Source organism: Lagopus muta, chromosome 17 (genome assembly GCF_023343835.1).
Source record: "Lagopus muta isolate bLagMut1 chromosome 17, bLagMut1 primary, whole genome shotgun sequence".
NCBI lineage: Eukaryota > Metazoa > Chordata > Aves > Galliformes > Phasianidae > Lagopus > Lagopus muta.
In genome coordinates this window covers 1907285-1925990 of record NC_064449.1, presented here as the reverse complement: position 1 = coordinate 1925990, position 18706 = coordinate 1907285, and the positions used below count along the sequence as shown (strand labels likewise).

The 18706-nt window shown below is 55.0% G+C and overlaps 4 protein-coding genes across 5 annotated transcripts in view; 1 reads left to right on the top strand and 3 right to left on the bottom strand.

Annotated features, from left to right (window-relative positions):
- The window catches only part of OSBP2 (oxysterol binding protein 2), a 63307-nt gene extending 62756 nt beyond the window's left edge, over positions 1 to 551 (bottom strand). For both annotated transcript variants that reach the window (XM_048964153.1, XM_048964154.1), the window contains exon 1: positions 209 to 551. In XM_048964153.1, coding sequence (XP_048820110.1) covers positions 209 to 501 — 293 coding nt within the window. In that variant the 5' untranslated portion in view covers positions 502 to 551. The remainder of the gene's footprint in view (positions 1 to 208) is intronic.
- Positions 552 to 2881: 2330 nt separating this feature from the next.
- Positions 2882 to 8932, bottom strand: IQCD (IQ motif containing D). Its single transcript, XM_048964146.1, has 4 exons — positions 7943 to 8932; positions 6644 to 6877; positions 4643 to 4714; positions 2882 to 3473 (listed from the first exon to the last, which is right to left on the bottom strand). The coding sequence occupies exons 1-4, from the start codon at positions 8540 to 8542 to the stop codon at positions 3183 to 3185; spliced, it is 1197 nt and encodes a 398-aa protein (XP_048820103.1). The 5' UTR covers positions 8543 to 8932; the 3' UTR covers positions 2882 to 3182.
- A 4298-nt stretch (positions 8933 to 13230) lies between these two features.
- On the top strand, positions 13231 to 13773 carry DUSP18 (dual specificity phosphatase 18). Its single transcript, XM_048964437.1, has one exon. It carries the CDS (start codon positions 13231 to 13233, stop codon positions 13771 to 13773), a length of 543 nt encoding a protein of 180 aa, XP_048820394.1.
- A 1478-nt stretch (positions 13774 to 15251) lies between these two features.
- Positions 15252 to 18694, bottom strand: SLC35E4 (solute carrier family 35 member E4). Its single transcript, XM_048964114.1, has 2 exons — positions 17842 to 18694; positions 15252 to 16926 (listed from the first exon to the last, which is right to left on the bottom strand). Exons 1-2 carry the CDS (start codon positions 18434 to 18436, stop codon positions 16499 to 16501), a joined length of 1023 nt encoding a protein of 340 aa, XP_048820071.1. The 5' UTR covers positions 18437 to 18694; the 3' UTR covers positions 15252 to 16498.
- Positions 18695 to 18706: the final 12 nt, after the last annotated feature.

Below are 18706 nucleotides of genomic sequence, written 5' to 3'. Positions count from 1 at the left end.
CGACCGAGGAGGGCAGAGCGGGGCTGAATTTGGGATGGGAAAGGGAAAGCTGCATTCAGCTCAACGGACCTCCTGACAACACCTGGAGCAACTCAGAGCTATAAGCCTCTACAGAACGTCGACCAGCCGTACACCAACCCCGCTCCCAAACGGCTGCGAGCGAACCCCGAGCCCAGCGCATCCTACCCCGAGGAGACGGGCACGGTACCTGTAGTAACTGAGCAGCCCGTTGCTGAGCACGAACCAGCGGCGCTGGTAGCCCTTCAGGTAGTTGGTCCACTTGAAGAGCCAGCCCTTGTAGGTGTCGGAGCCCGGCGCTGCAGGCGCTCCCCCCGCCGCCGCTCCGCCACCGCCGCCCCGGCTCCCCGCACCCGCCGTCTCGGCGCTCATGGCGCGGCGACCGGAGCCCGGCAGCTCGTGGCAAGCCAAGCAAGGGACGGCGCTGAGCAGTGAGACCAGCCCGCGGGTGCTGCCGCTGCACAGCGCGGCCGCTTTCCCCATAGAACCCGCGGCGCGGCCCCGCCGCCCCGAAACGCTGCGCTGCGCTCTGCCGGCACCGGCGCGGGGCGGCGCCGCGGTGCGTCATGCGGAGAACGTGGGGGGGGGCCGCAGAGAGGAGGCGGGCACGTGAGGCGGCGCGCGGCGAGAGCGCCCCCTGGCGGCGGGGCGGGAAGTGCGCGCGGCCCCTCAGCCTCTCGGGGCGCGGCATCCCGCAGCCCCCCGCCATTTTGCTCCCGCCGCCATTTTGCGGCCCCGCGCACCCCCTCAGCACCGTGGCATTTCTTAGAATCACAGAACTGCAGAATCACAGCATAGTTTGTATCAGAAGGGGACTTACGGCCCCCCGGACCCCACACCAGATCAGGCTGCCCAGGATCTCACTCCCCGTGGTGCTGGAACAGGCAGCGGCAGCCCCTCACCTCCAGGTCCCTCATTCTCCACACAGCGCCCAACGACGCACCACGAGGACCTTGGTCACCCCAACAGCCCTCTCCTCTGTGCCTCCTCCCTCCCAGAGGCAGGGATCTCCTTTCCCTGATCTGGCTGATCTGCTCTTATCCCACTAATCACATCACAGCTCGCTGATCACCTGCGCCTCTGGCAGTTTGCAGGAACGAAGTCCCATGAATGAGGGCTGTTAGAAGCTGGGCTCAGCCACGTGGAGCAGCAATGGAAGAAGTGCCTCACCAGGCCCCTGACACCAGCTTTGGGGCATCTCTAATGAGAACACTTGGCTTGGAGCCTTAGGAGCTGCCTGGTCCAGATCCTCAGGTGAAAAAAGGATGTAGCCAGAATCTGCACACAGCTCCACTGCTCTCCTGAATCTGGTTGAACGCTTCCTCCCATCAGACCCCCCTCAATAGCACTAGCAGAAACTGAGACAGTTCATAATTTCATACCTGAAAGCAACCTGAGAGAAACATGGACCATAAAGGCACTACAACAAAGGCGCGATAACAAAAGGACTGGCACAACAGAGAGCTGCTATAAAGGGAAGAAGATTGCTCATCCCTGTCAGAAGGGTCCAGGGGGAAAGCTCCACCAAGGAAAGATCTCCAGAAAGAGACCCTTCCCCAATGGCAGCCAGCCCTTCAATGAGGCCTAAGAGAGGTGCAGCCAGGCTCCATCCCTTCCTATCACAGCTGAACTGCCTTCACCTGTGCTCCCAGGGCTGACCGGCTCCTTTCCCCAGGTGCTCCATCAGTGCTTCAGGCCATTCAACAGTTCCCATACACTGGAGATAACCTCTGGAGGCTTTAGACAAATTCGGACTGGAAGACATCAAAATCAGCCCCTACAACACAGTGTCCTCTGCTGAAAGTTTAAAAAAAACATGTCCAGATTTATATTTTTTTTTTTGCCAGCATCTCAAGGGCTGTAGGTGTTTGTAAGATCAAACCCTGAGATGAAACATCCCTCTTGACGTAAGCGTAACCATACTACTCACATGGGTGCAAACTTCTGAAAGTCTCCACAGAGCTTAGAATCTCTTGTGGCTGCAAAGAAGTGAAGAAACATCCTTCGATCATGCCTGAGTAGAGAGGAGTCTCACCTGATCCTGCCTGTCACATCCTTGAGTCCAGGCCTGAGTGATTTCAGGATGTGCTTGGCAACCTGCACAGGACTACACAGGTGGCAAAAATCCTGTGATTCGTATTGAGCACGTTGAGGATATGTCACAGTGACCCCATGCTTTTAAACAAATAAACAACCCAGGAAAATCTGGCAGGGCCTGAACATCTCCAGGTGCTCTTGCCCTTAGCAAAATGGTCCCTGTCTGCCTCGGTGTCATGGTATCGTGATCCATTTGCTATAGATATCCATTTATGGACAGAGGTAGAGGGGGAGAAAAAGGACTAGTGGCTGTTGGGGGTTTGCTCCCAGCATCACTGCGCTGTCCTGGGAAAACAATCTGCAGTGAAGAAACTCCAAAGTCAGGGAATGCAAAACTGTCCAGTTTTTGCACTTTGGAAGTGCCATACTGTAACATGAACAGCCTAGTTCCACCAAGAAAATGAAACATGTAAGACAAAGCGCTCTGTGTAATTGTATCCATGACCAGTTTCAGCTCTCAGGGGCAGAGAAGTGAAGAACTCTGGTATGAAGTTGCTACATGGCTACTGAAAATGAGAGGCAGGGAAGGGTTAAACACGTTTGACTCACACCTCTGTGAAAGGGAAAGGTAACAGTGTGCTCACAGGGCATCGAACACTTGGAGAATCCAAGGAGAAGCACGTTGTTGAAACTGGCCCTGTTGTGTCAGTTCTCTTGTGGATCAGCCGTGATCCTGCAGCTTCCTTGTGTGGAAAGGGAAACATTCTCTCAAATGCACACAAGCAGAAACTGAGCCAGGTGAAGAACTTCATCCCACCCCCAGGAATGATTTTATTCCCACCTTCAGTAACAACAGAATTGGAGAGAAGCCAGTATTTGGTACACCTAGCCCAGTCCCTTCACCAGAAGACCTCCTCCATCTTTTAGAGCTAGCAAAGCTAAACCTGTAACAGTGAGACGTGTCTTCATGCCAATACTTTGTTATACTCAAAATACGTGAGGCAGCTCCAGCCCTGGACCGTTTGGGTCTTACTGCAAATGCTATTTCAACCCTAATGCTTTTATCTGGAAGTGCTCTGTCTCAAAGAAGTCAGCTACTTTGACAGGAGAGGAAATAGGTTTTGTGATTATTTCTTTTCCTTCTTGCCTTTGCCCTTGCCTTTGCCCTTGCCCTTCTTCTTTTTTTTCGGCTTGAAGGTAGACCGGATCAAGTAGCCTCTCCAGAAGGCCTGGATGCGGGTGGCAGCGAGGGTCATGACAGCCAGTTTCTCCAAAGCCTGCTTCTTCTTCTCCTCATTTACCCTGCGCTCCTCCTCAATCTGGGAATACTCCTGGAGAAGCACAGCATGTTTCTCCATCAGCAGGGACAGCTCGGCCTTCTCCTTGGTGTAGGCAGCATGAACCTCCTCAAACTCAGCCTGCCAAGACAATAGGTAAATACCAGCTACAGCATTACTGAGGGCAATCAGCAGCTTCTCCCTATACATTCCTAGATAAGGGTTCTTTTACCCTTCCTGAATCCAGGCAGACCTGGAACAGGAGCTGAGCTGAACCTTTCCAAAGGGACTGAAAAGGAGGCATGTTCCCAATGCCCACGGAATTTCAAGAGAAGCCAGGTCCTAATGTGTTCGCACTCCTCTGAAGAAATACTCTCCTGATTCTCTCTGCATTGCAGACAGCATCCATCCTCAGCTGGGAGCCTGACAGAGCCACAGGTCAGAGCCTTTCCTGCATATGCTCTGGGCAAAAAAAAATGTTCCACTGAAAAGCCAGATCGTGTCAGCCTGCAAAACGCCAAGGGTTTTAATGGCTTAACTGTACTGCAGAACTCAGCAGCACTTTATTCCTTTCCTTTAACAAGCCATGCTGAGCGGAAGGTTACAGGAACCAGCAACATGGATGTGTGTCTTAGCAATTTCTGCCCAAATCTGCTGGGACATCATGCTCCAGCCAGTCAGCAGACAGAAAACCAGGATACTTGGACATTACTAAACACTTGACAAGGGAGGAATCATAGGATCATTTCTAAGAATGAGCATACAGATCCTAGATCCCTCTCTACATTTTACTTTGCCAATAATCCAGTAGCTTTCCTTCATCTCTGTGAAAAGGTCAGGTACATGAAAGTAACTCAGGCCATCTCAGAGGTGCTGTGGTTAACATGGATGTCAAGACAGTGGCCTGCAGGCTGTAAAGTTTTTTAGCACTTGTCTGGCATCTCTTGAGGGGGACAGAGGATATAGAAGCATGATTTGGATTCCAGACAGGGCCAACGGAACTGAGAATTGAAGCAAAAGTGAAAGCCTGGTTCCCTAACAGCAGGAGGATTTGTCTGACAGAATGTGGCACTTCATTTTCCCCCAGATTCTGCAGGATTCAGCATCGGATGCAACCTTTTCTAAAATAAAAGCAGCAGAGAACGTTGCCACACAAAGTTAGGACAATGATACTTTCCAATGCCCGCACGTCTACTGGATGGAGAACTGCCCCTCACATTCACAGCCTCCTGTGTGAGAGCCAAACGTCCATTCAGTAGGGATCCATCTGAATGTGTCAGCTCATGGCAGTAATGCTTTTGGGAGGATACCTGCTTTTCTGCCATGTCTGTGTCATATGCCTGGATCCAGTTCAGAATTTCCGTCTCCACTCTGCATTTTCTCTGAAACAAAACAAGACAGGTTACTTGCAGGCACTTGAAGCTTGGTGATAGAAAGCTGGGAGGAATGGCTGACACACCATAAGGCTGCCTTCAGCCAGACTTGGACAGACTGAGAGTTGGGCAGAGAGGAATCCGATGAGGTTCAACAAGGGAAAGTGGAGAATCCTACACCCAGGGAGGAATAACTGCACATCAGTACAGGTTAGGGGCTGAGCTGCTGGAAAGGAGCTCTGTAGAGAAGGACCTGAGTGTCCTAGCAGACAGCAGGGTGACCGTGAGCCAGCACTGTGCCCTGGGAGCCAAAAAGGCCAATGGTATCTAAAAGTACATTACAAAGAATGTGGCCAGCTGGTCAAGGGAGGTTCTGCTCCCCTCTGCTCTGCGCTGGAGAGGCCACATCTGGAGCACTGTGTCCAGTTCTGGGCTCACCACTTTGAGTCAGACATGGAACTGCTGGAGAGTCCAGCAGAGGGCCACAGAAACGATGAGAAGCACGGAGTATCTCCCTTTTGGGGAAAGGCTGAGAACCCTGGGGAAGAGAAGGCTGAGAGGGGTCTTACCAGTGCCTACAAATATCTCAGGGGTGATGTCAAGAGCATGGGGCCAGGGCTCTTTTTGGTGGTGCCCAGTGACAGGACAAGGGGCAACGGGCACAAACTGGAACATGAGAAAGGACTTCTGGACTTCGAGGGTGACACAGCCCTGGAACAAGCTTCCCAGAGGTGATAGAATCTCCTCTGGAGATACAAAAACCCACCCAGATGTTTTCCTGTTCCTGCTGTAGGGAACCTGCTTTCACAGTGGGGTTGGACTAGATGACCTCTAAAGGTCCCTTCCAACCCCTGTGATTCCATGATTCTGTGTAAAATCCTGAGTTAGAAAACAGCCTCATAGCTTTGAGCTCTAGCATCATTATATTTGAGTAGAATATCTCCTCCTTGTGGCAAGCTTGCATCAGCTGACCTATATTTTGCTCCTGATTTGGAGATTCTTATGGAACAGACCTGCATTGCCTGAGTCCTAAAGCACCTTATCAGCTCTATAGTACAGAGCTGGAGGAGGGCTGAGGATTGAAACCCATCAGAAAGGTATGTTCTGTGGTAGGAAATGAAAACCTCTCATGGAATGAGGCAAGTCATCCACAAACTGGGCCAACCACCCTGGAACTGAAGTAATGGAGAAAGAGTAAACATGAAAGCCCTACAAATATGGAGCCTCTTAAAACTAAGCCGTATTTCTAGGTGTAAGACAGTTTAACAGCAGCCTAACCCTGTACTCTAACCAAGTATGCTGTATTTGTACTCTGAGAGAAAGACCAGCCCCAGCCTGCCACAAGCCACATGATTTCCTGTATGACACTGGCCCACGGGCTTCCAAGCCATCCTAGGAGGTCAGATGAGGCACTTCTCAGCTATTGGCACGACAAAGTTAATTTCAGGCTGCTCAGGGGTACAGCACATGACAAGGAAAGGGAAAGGAGGATCTCTGTGGTCAGTAAATCTCTCTGCATGAGCTGAGCAACTCCTCACAGCGATCACTGCAACAGCCTGGCTGCCCAAAAAAAGAAAAAAAAAAAGAGCCACTGCATTAAAGGAGGTGCAGTTGGATAGCTTGGATTTTGAACGGTGGCTCTAACCTGCATTTGATGCTTTGTCAACTGCCCAGCCTCTGAACTCTGACTAGAGCACAAGCTCTCTCATGCAGTGTCACAGCACTGCTCAGGGGAGTTTCCAGAGCTAGGGAACAGGAGGAGGAACTGTGAGCAGGCTACTTCCCAGCAGCACGGCAGGCCTGCTTTCTGCTGAAATCAGCAGAGCACGAGGACAGCACAGTACACTGACAAACAGCGTGTGCATCCAGGAAAAGGCAGGGACAGAACAATCACTTGCAGCCAGACCTGGCAGCTCTACAACAGGTTCTACCATTTACCTTTCTGAGAGCAGACTCTGATGCTCGATGCTCCAGCACCTGCTTATTGAGCTGTGCTTCTAGCTGCTGAATGTCCTGCTGTAGCCTGGCACACCTGGCCTGGGAAGCTTGCAGCTCTTCTTTTTGCTGTTTTTCACCTTCCCACTTGACCTGCAGGATGTTGTTCTTGCAGGATTCATCTAGAACTTCCATGCTGTTTTTGAGATCTTTGATCATATTGTCTTTGTTCTGAATCTAGACCCAGAAAACCAGAAGGAAATGTCATCAGGGTGAGCAGGTGAAGCATAAAGCGGTCAGGAGGAAAAAGACACCATTGCAAAGGTGGAGGTGAGTGTCAGGCTCACTGGCACTGCAGGCTGAAGAAGCCTGCCATGTCTCTAGAGGAGCCAGGATCATCCCTTTGGTTTCAGGTAAGGCTTGGAGTGACTGCCTGGGGGACACAGCTCAGAGGGCCGCCTCTAAGAGGGATCCTCTGCTTGGAGCAGTGAAACACACTTGCTCGTTATGCACTGACAAGCTGCCAAACTACACATAAAAATCTCATGTGTCTCAATTCACAGATCTCCCAGGAGTGGTAGGGAAAGGGGAAAGCAGGCCCTCGTCTCCATCAGAGCCATTCCATGCAGTGAGCCTGAGACAAAACCTTCCCTTCTGACCCCTCCTGCAGAAAGACAAGCACACACATAAAACAAGGGATTGCTTGTCAGGAGTCCAGGGCTTGAATTCTGGCTCAACCCACAGACTCACGAGAAGAGCCTGGGAAATGCCCATTAGCTAATCCATACCTCAGCTGCCTTCACTGGGGAAAAAAAAAAAAGAAAGAAATTATATCATCACACATTAATTATAAATGCTCCAAGGTAGCTTGCATTAGAGTTGGAAGTCTCAGAAATATTAGTTTTAAGAGTGAAGGCAGAGCTGGCATGAAAAAATAGATTTTAATCGGAACAATCTCTCTCTAGAATGACTTTCCATCATTTCATCAGCAGTGAATGGAGCCTCTCTGGCAGCTGACACTGTAGTCCTGCTGAAATACTACTGCAGTCATCTGTGCCTGTCCTGCAGCTCCTTTTTAAGCTCAGTAACTTGTGCCATTGAAGTTGGCTTGTGAGGTTCAAAACACGCCAAGCTTAAACATGAAGCATTCAATCAACATTTTCAAATTATATTCAGAATCTGATTTAGAAATCATTTCCGGAACCTCCTCTTTAGGACCTGCAGGAAAGGGATTGTTTTTCAGCTTACTGAAGTTTTGCTTCAGTGACCCTTTGTCGGAAAACATTTCTCACACTGTCATACCTCCTCATCTCGGGTCCTGATTGCTGCTGCCAGTTCTGCCTGCAGAGCTGTGATTGTTTCAGTGTTTCTGTTGATCCGGAGGGAGATGTCTTCCATGAGCCGAACCGTTTCTTCCTCTTCTGTAGGACTCGTCAGGAGTCGCTCAAGCATAACATTCCTGAACTCCCCGAAGGCTTTGATAAATGCTTCGGTTGCCGGCTCTCGTGCCCAAACTTCGTGTTTCAGAGCCTTACAAAGTGAAGGGATGGCCAACAAGAGTCTCAGGGTATTTCTAACACAACATTTCAGATGTTGTCCCAGCAAGTGGAGATTGGTGGTGTCCTCTTCTTCAGCAGCGGCAAGCAGCTGCTCCATTTGCTCTGAAAGCTTCTGGTACTCCATCAGGTTGGTTGTGATCTCAGGTCCCAGCAGATCAGCAAACCTGTCCAGAGAGCCGATAATATGTGGGATCAAGGAGCTCAGCTCCAGCTTGGCAATCGTCTCATCCAAGACAGATAGGATTCTTTCTGTCTCAATGCTATTAGGTTTCAACCAGCGCAGATCTAACGCCTTCACGGCACCTGCTGCCATCATTGCCTTCTCTGCAGCCTCTGTGCCCATTACCAGCAATTTGTTTCTTTCCTTTGTGTTCTGCACTGATACTCAGAGCACAGCTGGAACACAGCTCCCATTAAACACATGGGACTTCGTTGTTTTCAGGTCTAGAAGAGATAGAGCATCTCAGTGTAAGACCACGAAGGCACGGGGCTGCCAGCAGGGCTGACCGCTGCCCCGGGAGGCTGTCAAGCAGCGGGAGCGCAGCCGTGGGAGGGCAGCGAGGGGCTCCTGGCTTTCGAGGCGGTGCGACGAGAGCTCCCAGCTCCTAAGCAGCAGCCGAGGCAGAGATCAGACTGCAGCTCTGCAATCCTCGGAAGGCTGTGGGAGAAGGCGCGGATCTGTGCGGCCGACAGAAGGGCGGTACGGAGCCGCGCTCCCGCAGCGCTTCGCTCACCGCCGACCGGACCGCACTGCCGCCGGCGTCCCCCGGTCGCTAGGCAACCCGTGCGGGGGGGCGGGCTCTTTCCGGACACCCTGGAACCACTCAGCGTCTTCGTTCGCTTGACGGGCAGCGGTACTGTCCAATGAAAAGCGAGGAGAGGCCGTGACGTCTCTGAGCGGCCATTTTGGGGGCGGTGGCAGCGGGTGGGTTCAGGCGCAAAGGCGCAATGGCCGAAGTCGCTGTTTGCGGCGGGTTTCGAGAAGATGGGGATGCGGCACTGAGGGACGTGGCGGGGCTCGGTCAGCAGTCCGACTACGTGATCTTAGCGGTCTTTTCCGGCCTAGGATTCTATGAACCAAGTGGCTCCCAGCTGTCAGCCTGTGCGCACCCGCTATTCCCCACGTGGGGCTTTGGACAGGAGCAGCTCGTCTGAATAACGCTGCAGCCTTCTGTCCCTGCAGCCTCTTCGGTGAGGGAGGGCATCGTGCGCGCATCTCTGGCTGCTACGGGTGGGAGCTGGTGGGGTCGGATGGCAGTGCTGGCTGCTGTTGGGATTTATCCTGCCCTTGGTTCCAGTCTCAGCCACCAGCACCCTCTGCAGTCGGCTGCAGGCAGCAGAGCTCCCCGGAGGTGTCGGGGCACTGAGATCACAGCGCGTTATTTTGATCAGCAGAAAGCCTTGCCAGCAGCTCCTGCACGGCCAGGACTGGGAATCAGGCAGCACTCAGACCCAGCGTGCCAAAGGGTGCAGCGCCAGCATGATTTGATCACACAAATCTGGTGTCTGGACCAAACTCTGAGCCCATGCTCAGTGTTAAACTTCCCCATTTCTCCCAATGTTTTCCAACAAGGAAGACCCAGAGGCAGCCAGCAGAACCCACCCCAGTCTAACAGCCTCCAGCTCCTCCAAAACTGTGCTGCATTATTTGCTTCTTGGCACTTCCATGTTTTTCACCACGCTTCTTCTTGCTTTATAGAGCTGCTCAAGCTAATTGATGTAGGCAGACACCAGCCTGTCCCCAGTGCCAGCATGAAAGAAGAAATTTATCATGTCCAATCCAGCCAGGTGTGCTGTCCTGATGCTGAGGATTTTAAAAACAAGTGTATGAATCTCTTAAGGAAAAGCAGAATGTACTCTGTGCTGCAGCACTGCAGCAACCAGGGTGGGCAATCAGGGTAAATACCCTCAGTGCTGTGGTTTGTCCATAAGCTGAACTCCATCCTGCTTTGGGGATTCTACCATGACTCTGAATATCCCTGGTTTGGATAAGGACAGAGGAAAGTCAGTAAAATCTACTTGATCTTCTGCTCCTTGAGGGATCCTTCTTCAATACCTCATTCCTTGTTGTTTTTTCTCCCTAGTGCCTTAAGTTACCAAACTTTCTTCTTTTTCCAGTGAGGGGTTTGTCTGCACCCTCTGGCTCTCTGATCCAAGCAGCCATGACACGTTTTGGATCCTCCCTAAAGGCACAGGAAGGAGAGACCAAGACAAGCCCCCAAAAATCTTCTAGTGGCTTTCCATTACTTTTCTATTGCCTCAGAGGAAAGCAATCCTTTGGAAGGCTTTTTGCCTCTTACGGCTGTGCTGCTGCTCAGCCCATGCCCCCACATCAGCCTCATCCATATGAAAGGAGTAGAACCCAATGGCGAGGGATGGTGCTGTTTATTGCTGTAAGCAGGCTGAGCACTGGCTTCCAGGAAGGACGAGCTGAAAATCCAAGCAAGCAGCTGAGAAACACAGCGGTCAGCTCAGCACAGCCTGCGGGAGGAGCTCTCTGGACGTTTCTCCCAATCCCTTCTCACGTCCCTTTGCTCGCAGCCTGGCCGCAGCAGCAGGGGCAGACGGCTTTCTACCTCTGCGGCTGAACACCTCCAGGGATTTTTCAAACCTTTCTGATGCCTTCTTCCACCGGGCTGTTTTTCTCTCCTGTTCTTTCACAAATTGCTGCTTCAACCGTTGGTGGTAACGTTCAATCTTCTTTTTGGCCTCTTCCAAGTGCTTCACCTTTAAGAAGGCAAATGTAAGACCTTATACCTCTATCCTAACTTCAACGTAAAGATCTTAGAAGTGATGCTTGTCTCTGTGAAAGAAGACATCCTGCCAGGTCCCTCCCTCCCTGCCACGAAGGTGACCTCAAAGCTCCAAAGAAGCTCCAAAATCCATAATTATCACTTTAAACATCGATCTGATTAAAAAATAAAAATAAAAAAATGGAATCATAGGATCATTAAGGTTGGAAAAGACTTCCAAGATGGCCAAGTCCAACCCCAACCCATCCCCTAACCGTGTCCTTCAGTGCCACACTGCAGGAGCTGCCCAGCTACCAGAGCAGCACTGGTTTTGCTGATGCACTCATGCTAATTCACTCACAGCAGCTGTGCTGCCCCAACTCCTTGAAACCCATAACTCTGCGTGTTCTGCTGAGCACAGAGCACACAGGTGACCGTCAGCCCCGGTTCAGGGAATGGTGAACGGAGGAAAAGACATCTCAGCTCCCCCCTGTGAGGCTGCTGATGAGGATCCTCAACATGTCAGCGTCCAGCTCTGCCTGATGACACCCTGAATTGTAATTCCAGACTTCACCTGGCATCCTCACTTCCTGCAGGAGAGGGTGTCTCGCCTGCCATGGCTCACAGACTCATTACTGCTCAAAGCACAAGGCCTTAGGGGGCAATCAGGCAGCTGAGATGTTGTGAAACCTTTGGCTCATTCCCATTCCTGGGAGGACAGGTGTCAACGTGTTGCTCGTGTCTCACTGCAGGGCTATTTTAGCAATGACATCTAAGGGCAGATTCGGTCTGACCACTCCAGCATTTGTTTCCCTCTCTGCTGCGCAGAGCCCCAAAGCAGAGTAAAGCCCCTGGCATCTGCATTAGGACCTGGCAGGCTGAAGATTTAAGGGCTGAAGTGATGATTTCAGGGTTCTGAGGAACTGGGAGCAAAGCATTTGCACAAGACATTCTTCAGCCATTCGTCATCTGTGGCTCTTGCTGCCAGGGGATGAGGAACTCCCTCCTTTTTTTCCAAAGCACAGCCTCCAAAACACAGCAGAGAGCACAGCAAACCCTCCCCTATGCTGGCAGGATGGCAGCCCAGGGGAGGGAGGTTGTCACCTTCTTCTCCAGGAGCAGCAGGGTATGGTGGCTGGAGCGGCCGGCTGATCGGGACAGGGAGCTGCAGAGCTCATGGTCACCCACACTGATGTCAAAGTCCACAACACAGCTGCTCCGGGCAATAGGAAATCGGGTCACACAGAGTGGGGTACGAGCAATGCCTTTTTTGGGGTGCGTGGGGACCTGGTGTGGTTGTGTAAGGGGTCCCACCATCTGGTGTGAGGGGTCCCATGGATCCCAACCAGTGGGAGGGGTCCCACAATCCACATGATGATGTGAGGGATCCCACCGTCCCCATACTAGTGGGAGGGGTTCCGCAGCCCCACGTCAGTGTGTTCTAAGCCCCCAAACTATATGAGGAGATCCCACCACCTCTAGAACAGTATGAGGCAGCCCCCCCATCCCTATATTGGTGTGAAGGGTCCCACCAATCCCACAATGGCACTAAGGAGCCCCACAGCCCCCAGCAGTTTTAAGAGGGTCTCACAGCCCCACACTAGTGTGAGGAGTCCTATCACCCCCAGAGCAGTATGAGGGGTCCCTCAGCCCCTCACCAGGCCCTGGTGGGCTCCCTGCTCTCGGGTGGTGGGAAGAAGGTGACACGGGGCCGCACACCACCCAGCTCCTCCATGGCCCCACGCCCCCCATTGTGCATGCAGCGCTACCATGGAATCAGTGGAGTGGGGAATTCGGCCCAGCCACTGCAGTGTGGGGCTGGCAGGTGACAGAGAACAGGGAACACGACACAGGACACTGGAGACAGGGCTGGCCATGCCCCAGCTCAGGCTAGTCCTGCTCCATGTACTCATGGTAGTGTTCCCACTGTGAGCCATACTGGGGGCTGGGCTCAAAAATGAGGCAAAACCTCATTAATGACGGCAGTGAGAAGCATCCATGTGGGTTGGTCATGCCCAAGGATGAGGGGAGGAACACAGTGGGACAGGCTGCCCGGAGAAGTTGTGGATGCCCCGTTCCTGGAGGCATTCAAGGGCGGGTTGGACGGGGCTCTAGGCAGCGTAATCTAATGGCTGGCCACCAGCCCATTGCAGGGAGGTTGCAACTAGATCATCTTCCAGGTCCCCTTCAGCCTACGCTCTGTGCGTGGCCATCTTTACACTTACGCTCGACGCTGTTTGTTTCCCAGGGAAGGAGGAGCAGCAGTGTCCACCGCTGCTGCCGGACGAAGGCGCGGGCTATGACAGCTGCGCTGCACCTCCATAGGCACAGGCTGTCCCGCATCACCCCCTGCCTCTACCTCAGCGACGGCGTGGCTGCGGGCAACGCGCAGCTCCTGGCTGCCAACCGCATCACCACCATCATCAACGTCTCCCTTGAGCTGGCCAACATGTTCCACCCCGGCATCGAGTACCTGCGCATCCCGGTGGCCGACATCCCCACAGCCCGCATCTCTGCCTGCTTCAACTCTGTTGCCGACTTGATCCGCAGTGTGGGTGAGCGCGGGGGCCGCACGCTGGTGCACTGCGCAGCCGGGGTGAGCCGCTCAGCCACGGTCTGCATAGCCTACCTGATGAAGCACCACGCCATGTCGCTGGCCAGTGCTCACGCTTGGGTCCGCTCGTGCCGGCCCATCATCCGGCCCAACAACGGCTTCTGGCGGCAGCTCATCCACTACGAGTATTTGCTGTTCGGCATCAACACCGTCCGCATGGTCCACTCGCCCTTCGGGATGATACCTGATATTTATGAAAGGGAAGCTAGGATGATGATGATGTTCTGAGTGTGGCCCAGCTGGGAACCAAGGCAAGCAGAAGGAGGAGTTGCAGCAGAGCTCTGAAATAAACTCTCACTGCCTGCCAGTGGTTGGAGTCTCTGCAGCTACAGGAGGAGGGACTGGGCTGTGAGCAGAGGCTGGGGGCATGCTGTAAGTAAGGCCGTACAGCATCGTTCATGCCATGCTCCCATTGGCAATACCGAAGCCATTCGTCACGTGCTGCTGTTGTTTCATTTCAGCACAAACTGTGCTTACAAAAAGGCAGGGTGTTCAGAACAGTACCAAGGTTTGTTTTTCCTAGTTGGGGTATGACTCTGGGTCCGAACACAGCAGACCAATATCTGTTCTTCTGCTGTGGTTGGGAGAGACCCAGAAAAGCACAGTGCTGGGAGAGACCTACTGACATCCTGCTCCTTGCTGCTGATCCCTCTTCCTCCCCTACCAGATTCCCCAGGCCTGGATGCAGCAGTACAGGTGGGGTCTCACCGCCCCCCTCTTCAGGAGCATCACCCAGCATGTGACACAGGGACAGCATTTACTCAGCCAGACTTTGTCTTTGCTGCCTCCCATCTGCAGATCCCTCCCTGCTAGCACTGCCTTACCCTGGGGCAGCAGCTAATCCCTGTACAGAACATTTCAATGGCACTGTTAGAAGGGGCTGGAAGAGATGGTAAAGTCCCCACACTGGGGACACATGAGCCATGGGGGTGTCAGAAAGCACGGGGCCATGGCAGCTCACTGTCTTCTGCAGGGATGGAGCTGGGAGCTGCCCCATGCCTGCGCCCCTTCGGGACACCCCAGCATCAGGAATGCCAGCAGGCTGAGGTCACGGCCTGAAATACTCAGAGAGGGGACAGCCACCAACACTACAAAGTGTTAAAAAGAGGGCAAACCAGGTAAAGACTGGGATCCTGGCCCAGTACCTCTCCTCCAGCCCATGGCAAGGGACAGTGTGGGTGCCAGGCTGTGCTGGGGGCTTTTCCTGGTGTCCACAGTGTGGTTTACCCTTCAGAAGGAAACCCAAAACGCCATCTCGTCCTTCCTGCTATGGAAAAGCCTCTGAAATCTGAGCCCTAAAAGCAAACAGGCAGAAGGGACAGGCACAGCTTGTGCCTGCCAAGCCCTTGGCAAGGGCACGGGCTGGTTCTGATAGCTCAGCGCCCCTTGGGCACTTTGTGGGATGGGCACCACTCCAGCCCCAGGTGCCCTGGAGAAGCTGGCACCAATGGCAGTGGCCCTGTGGCACCGTGGTGGCCCTGCTGTGAGGAGCTGTTCCTGAGGTGTTTCTGCAAGCAGCCTCAAGACTCACCATCCCAGTGAGTGGAAGAAAGACAGCATTTGAGTCTGGAGCCCCAGCACATGCGGGGTGGCTCAGGCTAAAGTCTCTTGTCACAGCCCCCACTGGGAGCGGGGGCACAGGCGGTCAGGGTGCGATGTCATGGCAGCCAAGAATGGAGTATGACAAAAATAGAGCTTTATTTCAGAGCTGTCCCAGTGCCACTGCACCTCCTCAGGAATACACATGAGTGTGCAGTGTCCAACGTGCCCACCGTGCCATCACCAACAGCAGGAGGGTGACATCACTGGGACACCAGCATGGAGGTGACACGCAGCACCCCAAGGGTCCAACACCCTCCGTCCCATGGGGGCAGGAGCTGTGTGCACGCATGCCCCATGCTCACTCCACCCAGCAGAGCTCAGTAGTGATGTGCACACGTGCACACACACAGAAATGCACTGGCACACACAGAATCTGTGCACAAGCTGAGCCTGTAAGGATCCCCACCTGCAAGGATCTGCACACACTTGTGCACAGACGCTCGTGCACGCACTGACAGGCTCATGCTCTCAAGCACAAAGCTGTGCACGGAGCACCACTCGCACACACAGTCTGTGCACACCTGCACAAAATGCTCTGCACACGCACTCCACACGCATAGACTGCCCAGCAGCACACGTGCCCACACGTATGAGACCTGCTTGCACACGTGGAACCTTCACGCACCAGCACTCACACACTCCTTGCACACACTGCCACGTGCAGACGCACTCACACCTGCAGAGCCCGTGCACACCAGCACACGTGTGCCCCATGCACAGAGCTGTGCACACAAACACTGGCATGTCCAGAACACACACGTACAGGTCATAAACATGGCCATGTGGACTGACATGCGTGCATGCACAGTGTGCACACCAAACACGCACGTGCACACGCTGCTGTGCACACCAGCACCCTGAGTGAGGACACAGAGCTGTGCACACCAGCATACTTGTGGGCATATCGTGCCATGCACACCAGCACAGATGTGCTGTGCACACCAGCACACACATGTGCATGTTGCTACACACACCAGCAGGCACGGTGCCACGCACACCAGCATACAAGTGTGCAAACAGTGCCACGCACACCAGCACTCATACATGGACACGCTGCCTTGCACACCTGCAAGCACACAGTGCTGTGCACCCCAGCACGTACGTATGCACACGGTGCCATGCACACCAGTGCAAATCAGCACAGTTTTGTGCACGCAGCGCCAAGCACGCAGATGCACTCCAGCAGACGTGTGCACACAGTGCCATGCACACCAGTGCACGCAGAGCTGTGCAAATCAGCACAGTCCTGTGCTCTCGGTGCCAAGCACAGCAGCACGCAGACGTGCAAACAGAGCCTTGCACACCAGCTCACGCAGAGCTGTGCCACACTCAGATCCCACCACCTCCATCCCTACTGGTGCCGGGGGGGCCGGTGCTGCAGCCACACGGCCCAGCGCCGTGCAATGAGCTGTGGCTGCTGGTACATGAACATCCCAGCCAGCGTCAGCGCGATGCCCAGGTAGCTGAGCGCGCTCAGGCGGCTGCCGAAGAGCAGGCGGGAGAGCAGCAGGTTGCCCACCACCGTGATGTTGCCCAGGAGGTGGATGGTGAGGGCAGAGGTGAGGGACAGGACGCAGAAGCTGGCCAGGTTGTAGAGGACGGAGCCCAGGCAGCTGAGCAGCACGCAGCCCCAAAGCGAGCCGTCGTAGTGCAGCACGCCCTGCCACGCTGGGGCCACCTCCAGTGCCACGGCTGCCCCAAAGAGCAGGCAGAAGCTGGGCAGGGCGGTGAGGCACAGCAGGGACACGGCGTCCAGGCGGCCCTCCTGCAGCAGCAGGCCTGGGGGGGGACAGGGCAGAGTTAGATAGAGCCCCTGCTGCAAAAAACAGCCCAAAAATCACTAGAAGAAGGGGTGCCTTCAGCCCACCCTGGCATCCCATGGCATTGGGGGTGAGTGAGTCCAGGGGTGGCACATGCTCAGCTCTCATCTCCACCACAGTGCCCACGATGGGGCCAGAGGTGACACATAAGTTCCCAGGCTATTCCACCCTGTCCCCACACCCATCCTAATCCCAAAATCATCCCACCTCCATCCTCATCCCTATTCCCCTCCCAAACCCCATTCCATCCCCATCCCCATCCCGTAGCCCTGTGAGTCATGGGCTGTGGCTACAGCAGTGATGCCCATGTGAGTCATAGGTGGAAGAAATGCTCCCAGCCCTCCAAAAAAACAGTGTGGTCAGGGTGCTCCTCCCCACCGCCTGCCAAGGACATCATGGCCTGGGTGACTCTGCTGGCCATGGCCAGGGGCCCTGAGTGGGGACAGCGCAGCTCCACATGGGGACATGCAGGGGATGGGGATAAAGGGATGGGGGTGGGATGGTGGCTGGGATTGGGATGGGACAGGGATAGGATGGGGATGGGACCAGGAGCAGGCACAGACCGGAGGGCAGGGGAACAAGATGGTCACACCGAGGTGACAGTGGGACAGGGTGGGCAGGGGGTGATGCTGGGGGTGGGGCAACACTGGGGAAGGGGCAGAACAGGACATGGGACGGCTGTGGAGGTGGAGGGTGAAGTGACAGCAGGGCCACGAGGTGATGCTGGGACAGGGATGTCCCCAAAACTAGAGGGAGCAGCAGTGACACCAAGAGCATCCCTGGGACCCAGAGCACCATGACAGTGCCACGAGTGCTGGCACATCCCCGGTACGGCATCACCGGGACATCCCGAGGGCAGACAGGCGGCACTTACTCTGCTGCAGCGACTTGAGGGCACGCAGGACGGTGGCAGCCAGGAGGACGCAGCCCCCGGGCTGGTGGAAGCGGACACCTCCGGCGATGCTGCACACAGCCCCGGCGCAAACCGGTCCCATGGCCGCGTACTGCAGCGGATGGTGCCGGCGGCCCCGCAGCAGCGCCGATAGCAGCAGGGTGGCCAGCGGGGCGGTGGCGTGCACGGCCTGAGCTGCGTCCAGCGGCACCAGGCTCAGCCCCAGGTTGCCCAAAGCCACGCTGCCGCAGAAGGTGAGGCTCAGCAGGTAAATCCGCGCGCGGGGCCGGACGGGCGGCGGCGGTCCTCGTACCCAGCCCAGCGGGTAGCCCAGAGCCACGGCCGCCAGCATGTGCAGGGAGGAGAGCAGCAGAGGGTAGCGAAAACCGTGGGCGGAGAAAATCCATTTGTTGAGGCCGGCCAGAGCGGTGCCGGTGCCCAGCCACGCCGCGACGGTGAGCACCAGCCGTAGCGGCGGTCGTTCCCCCGGCTGTCCCTGGTCCGGTCTGCGGGGACGGAGGGTCCCACCGGCGGCCATCATCGCTGCTTCATCGCCACCGGGGCACCGAGGACACATGGCAGGGATGGACGAGCGGCGGGTTCAGCCGTGGGATGCCATGTGCGGGCAGCGCCGGTGCGGAGGAGCAAAGTTTGATGGCGGGGAGAGAAGGCGGGCAGGGTCCTCCCCGGCAACCAGCGCACGTCAGCGCGGTGCGGGCAGGCGAGCGGTGATGCGGGAGAGCGGAGCGGCGGGGATGATAACCGCGCGGGGAGCTGGGAGGCGGCGGCCGCGCATCCCCAACAGAGCCGGGGGAGCGGCGACGGCGGAGCAGGGACGGCCTTCCCG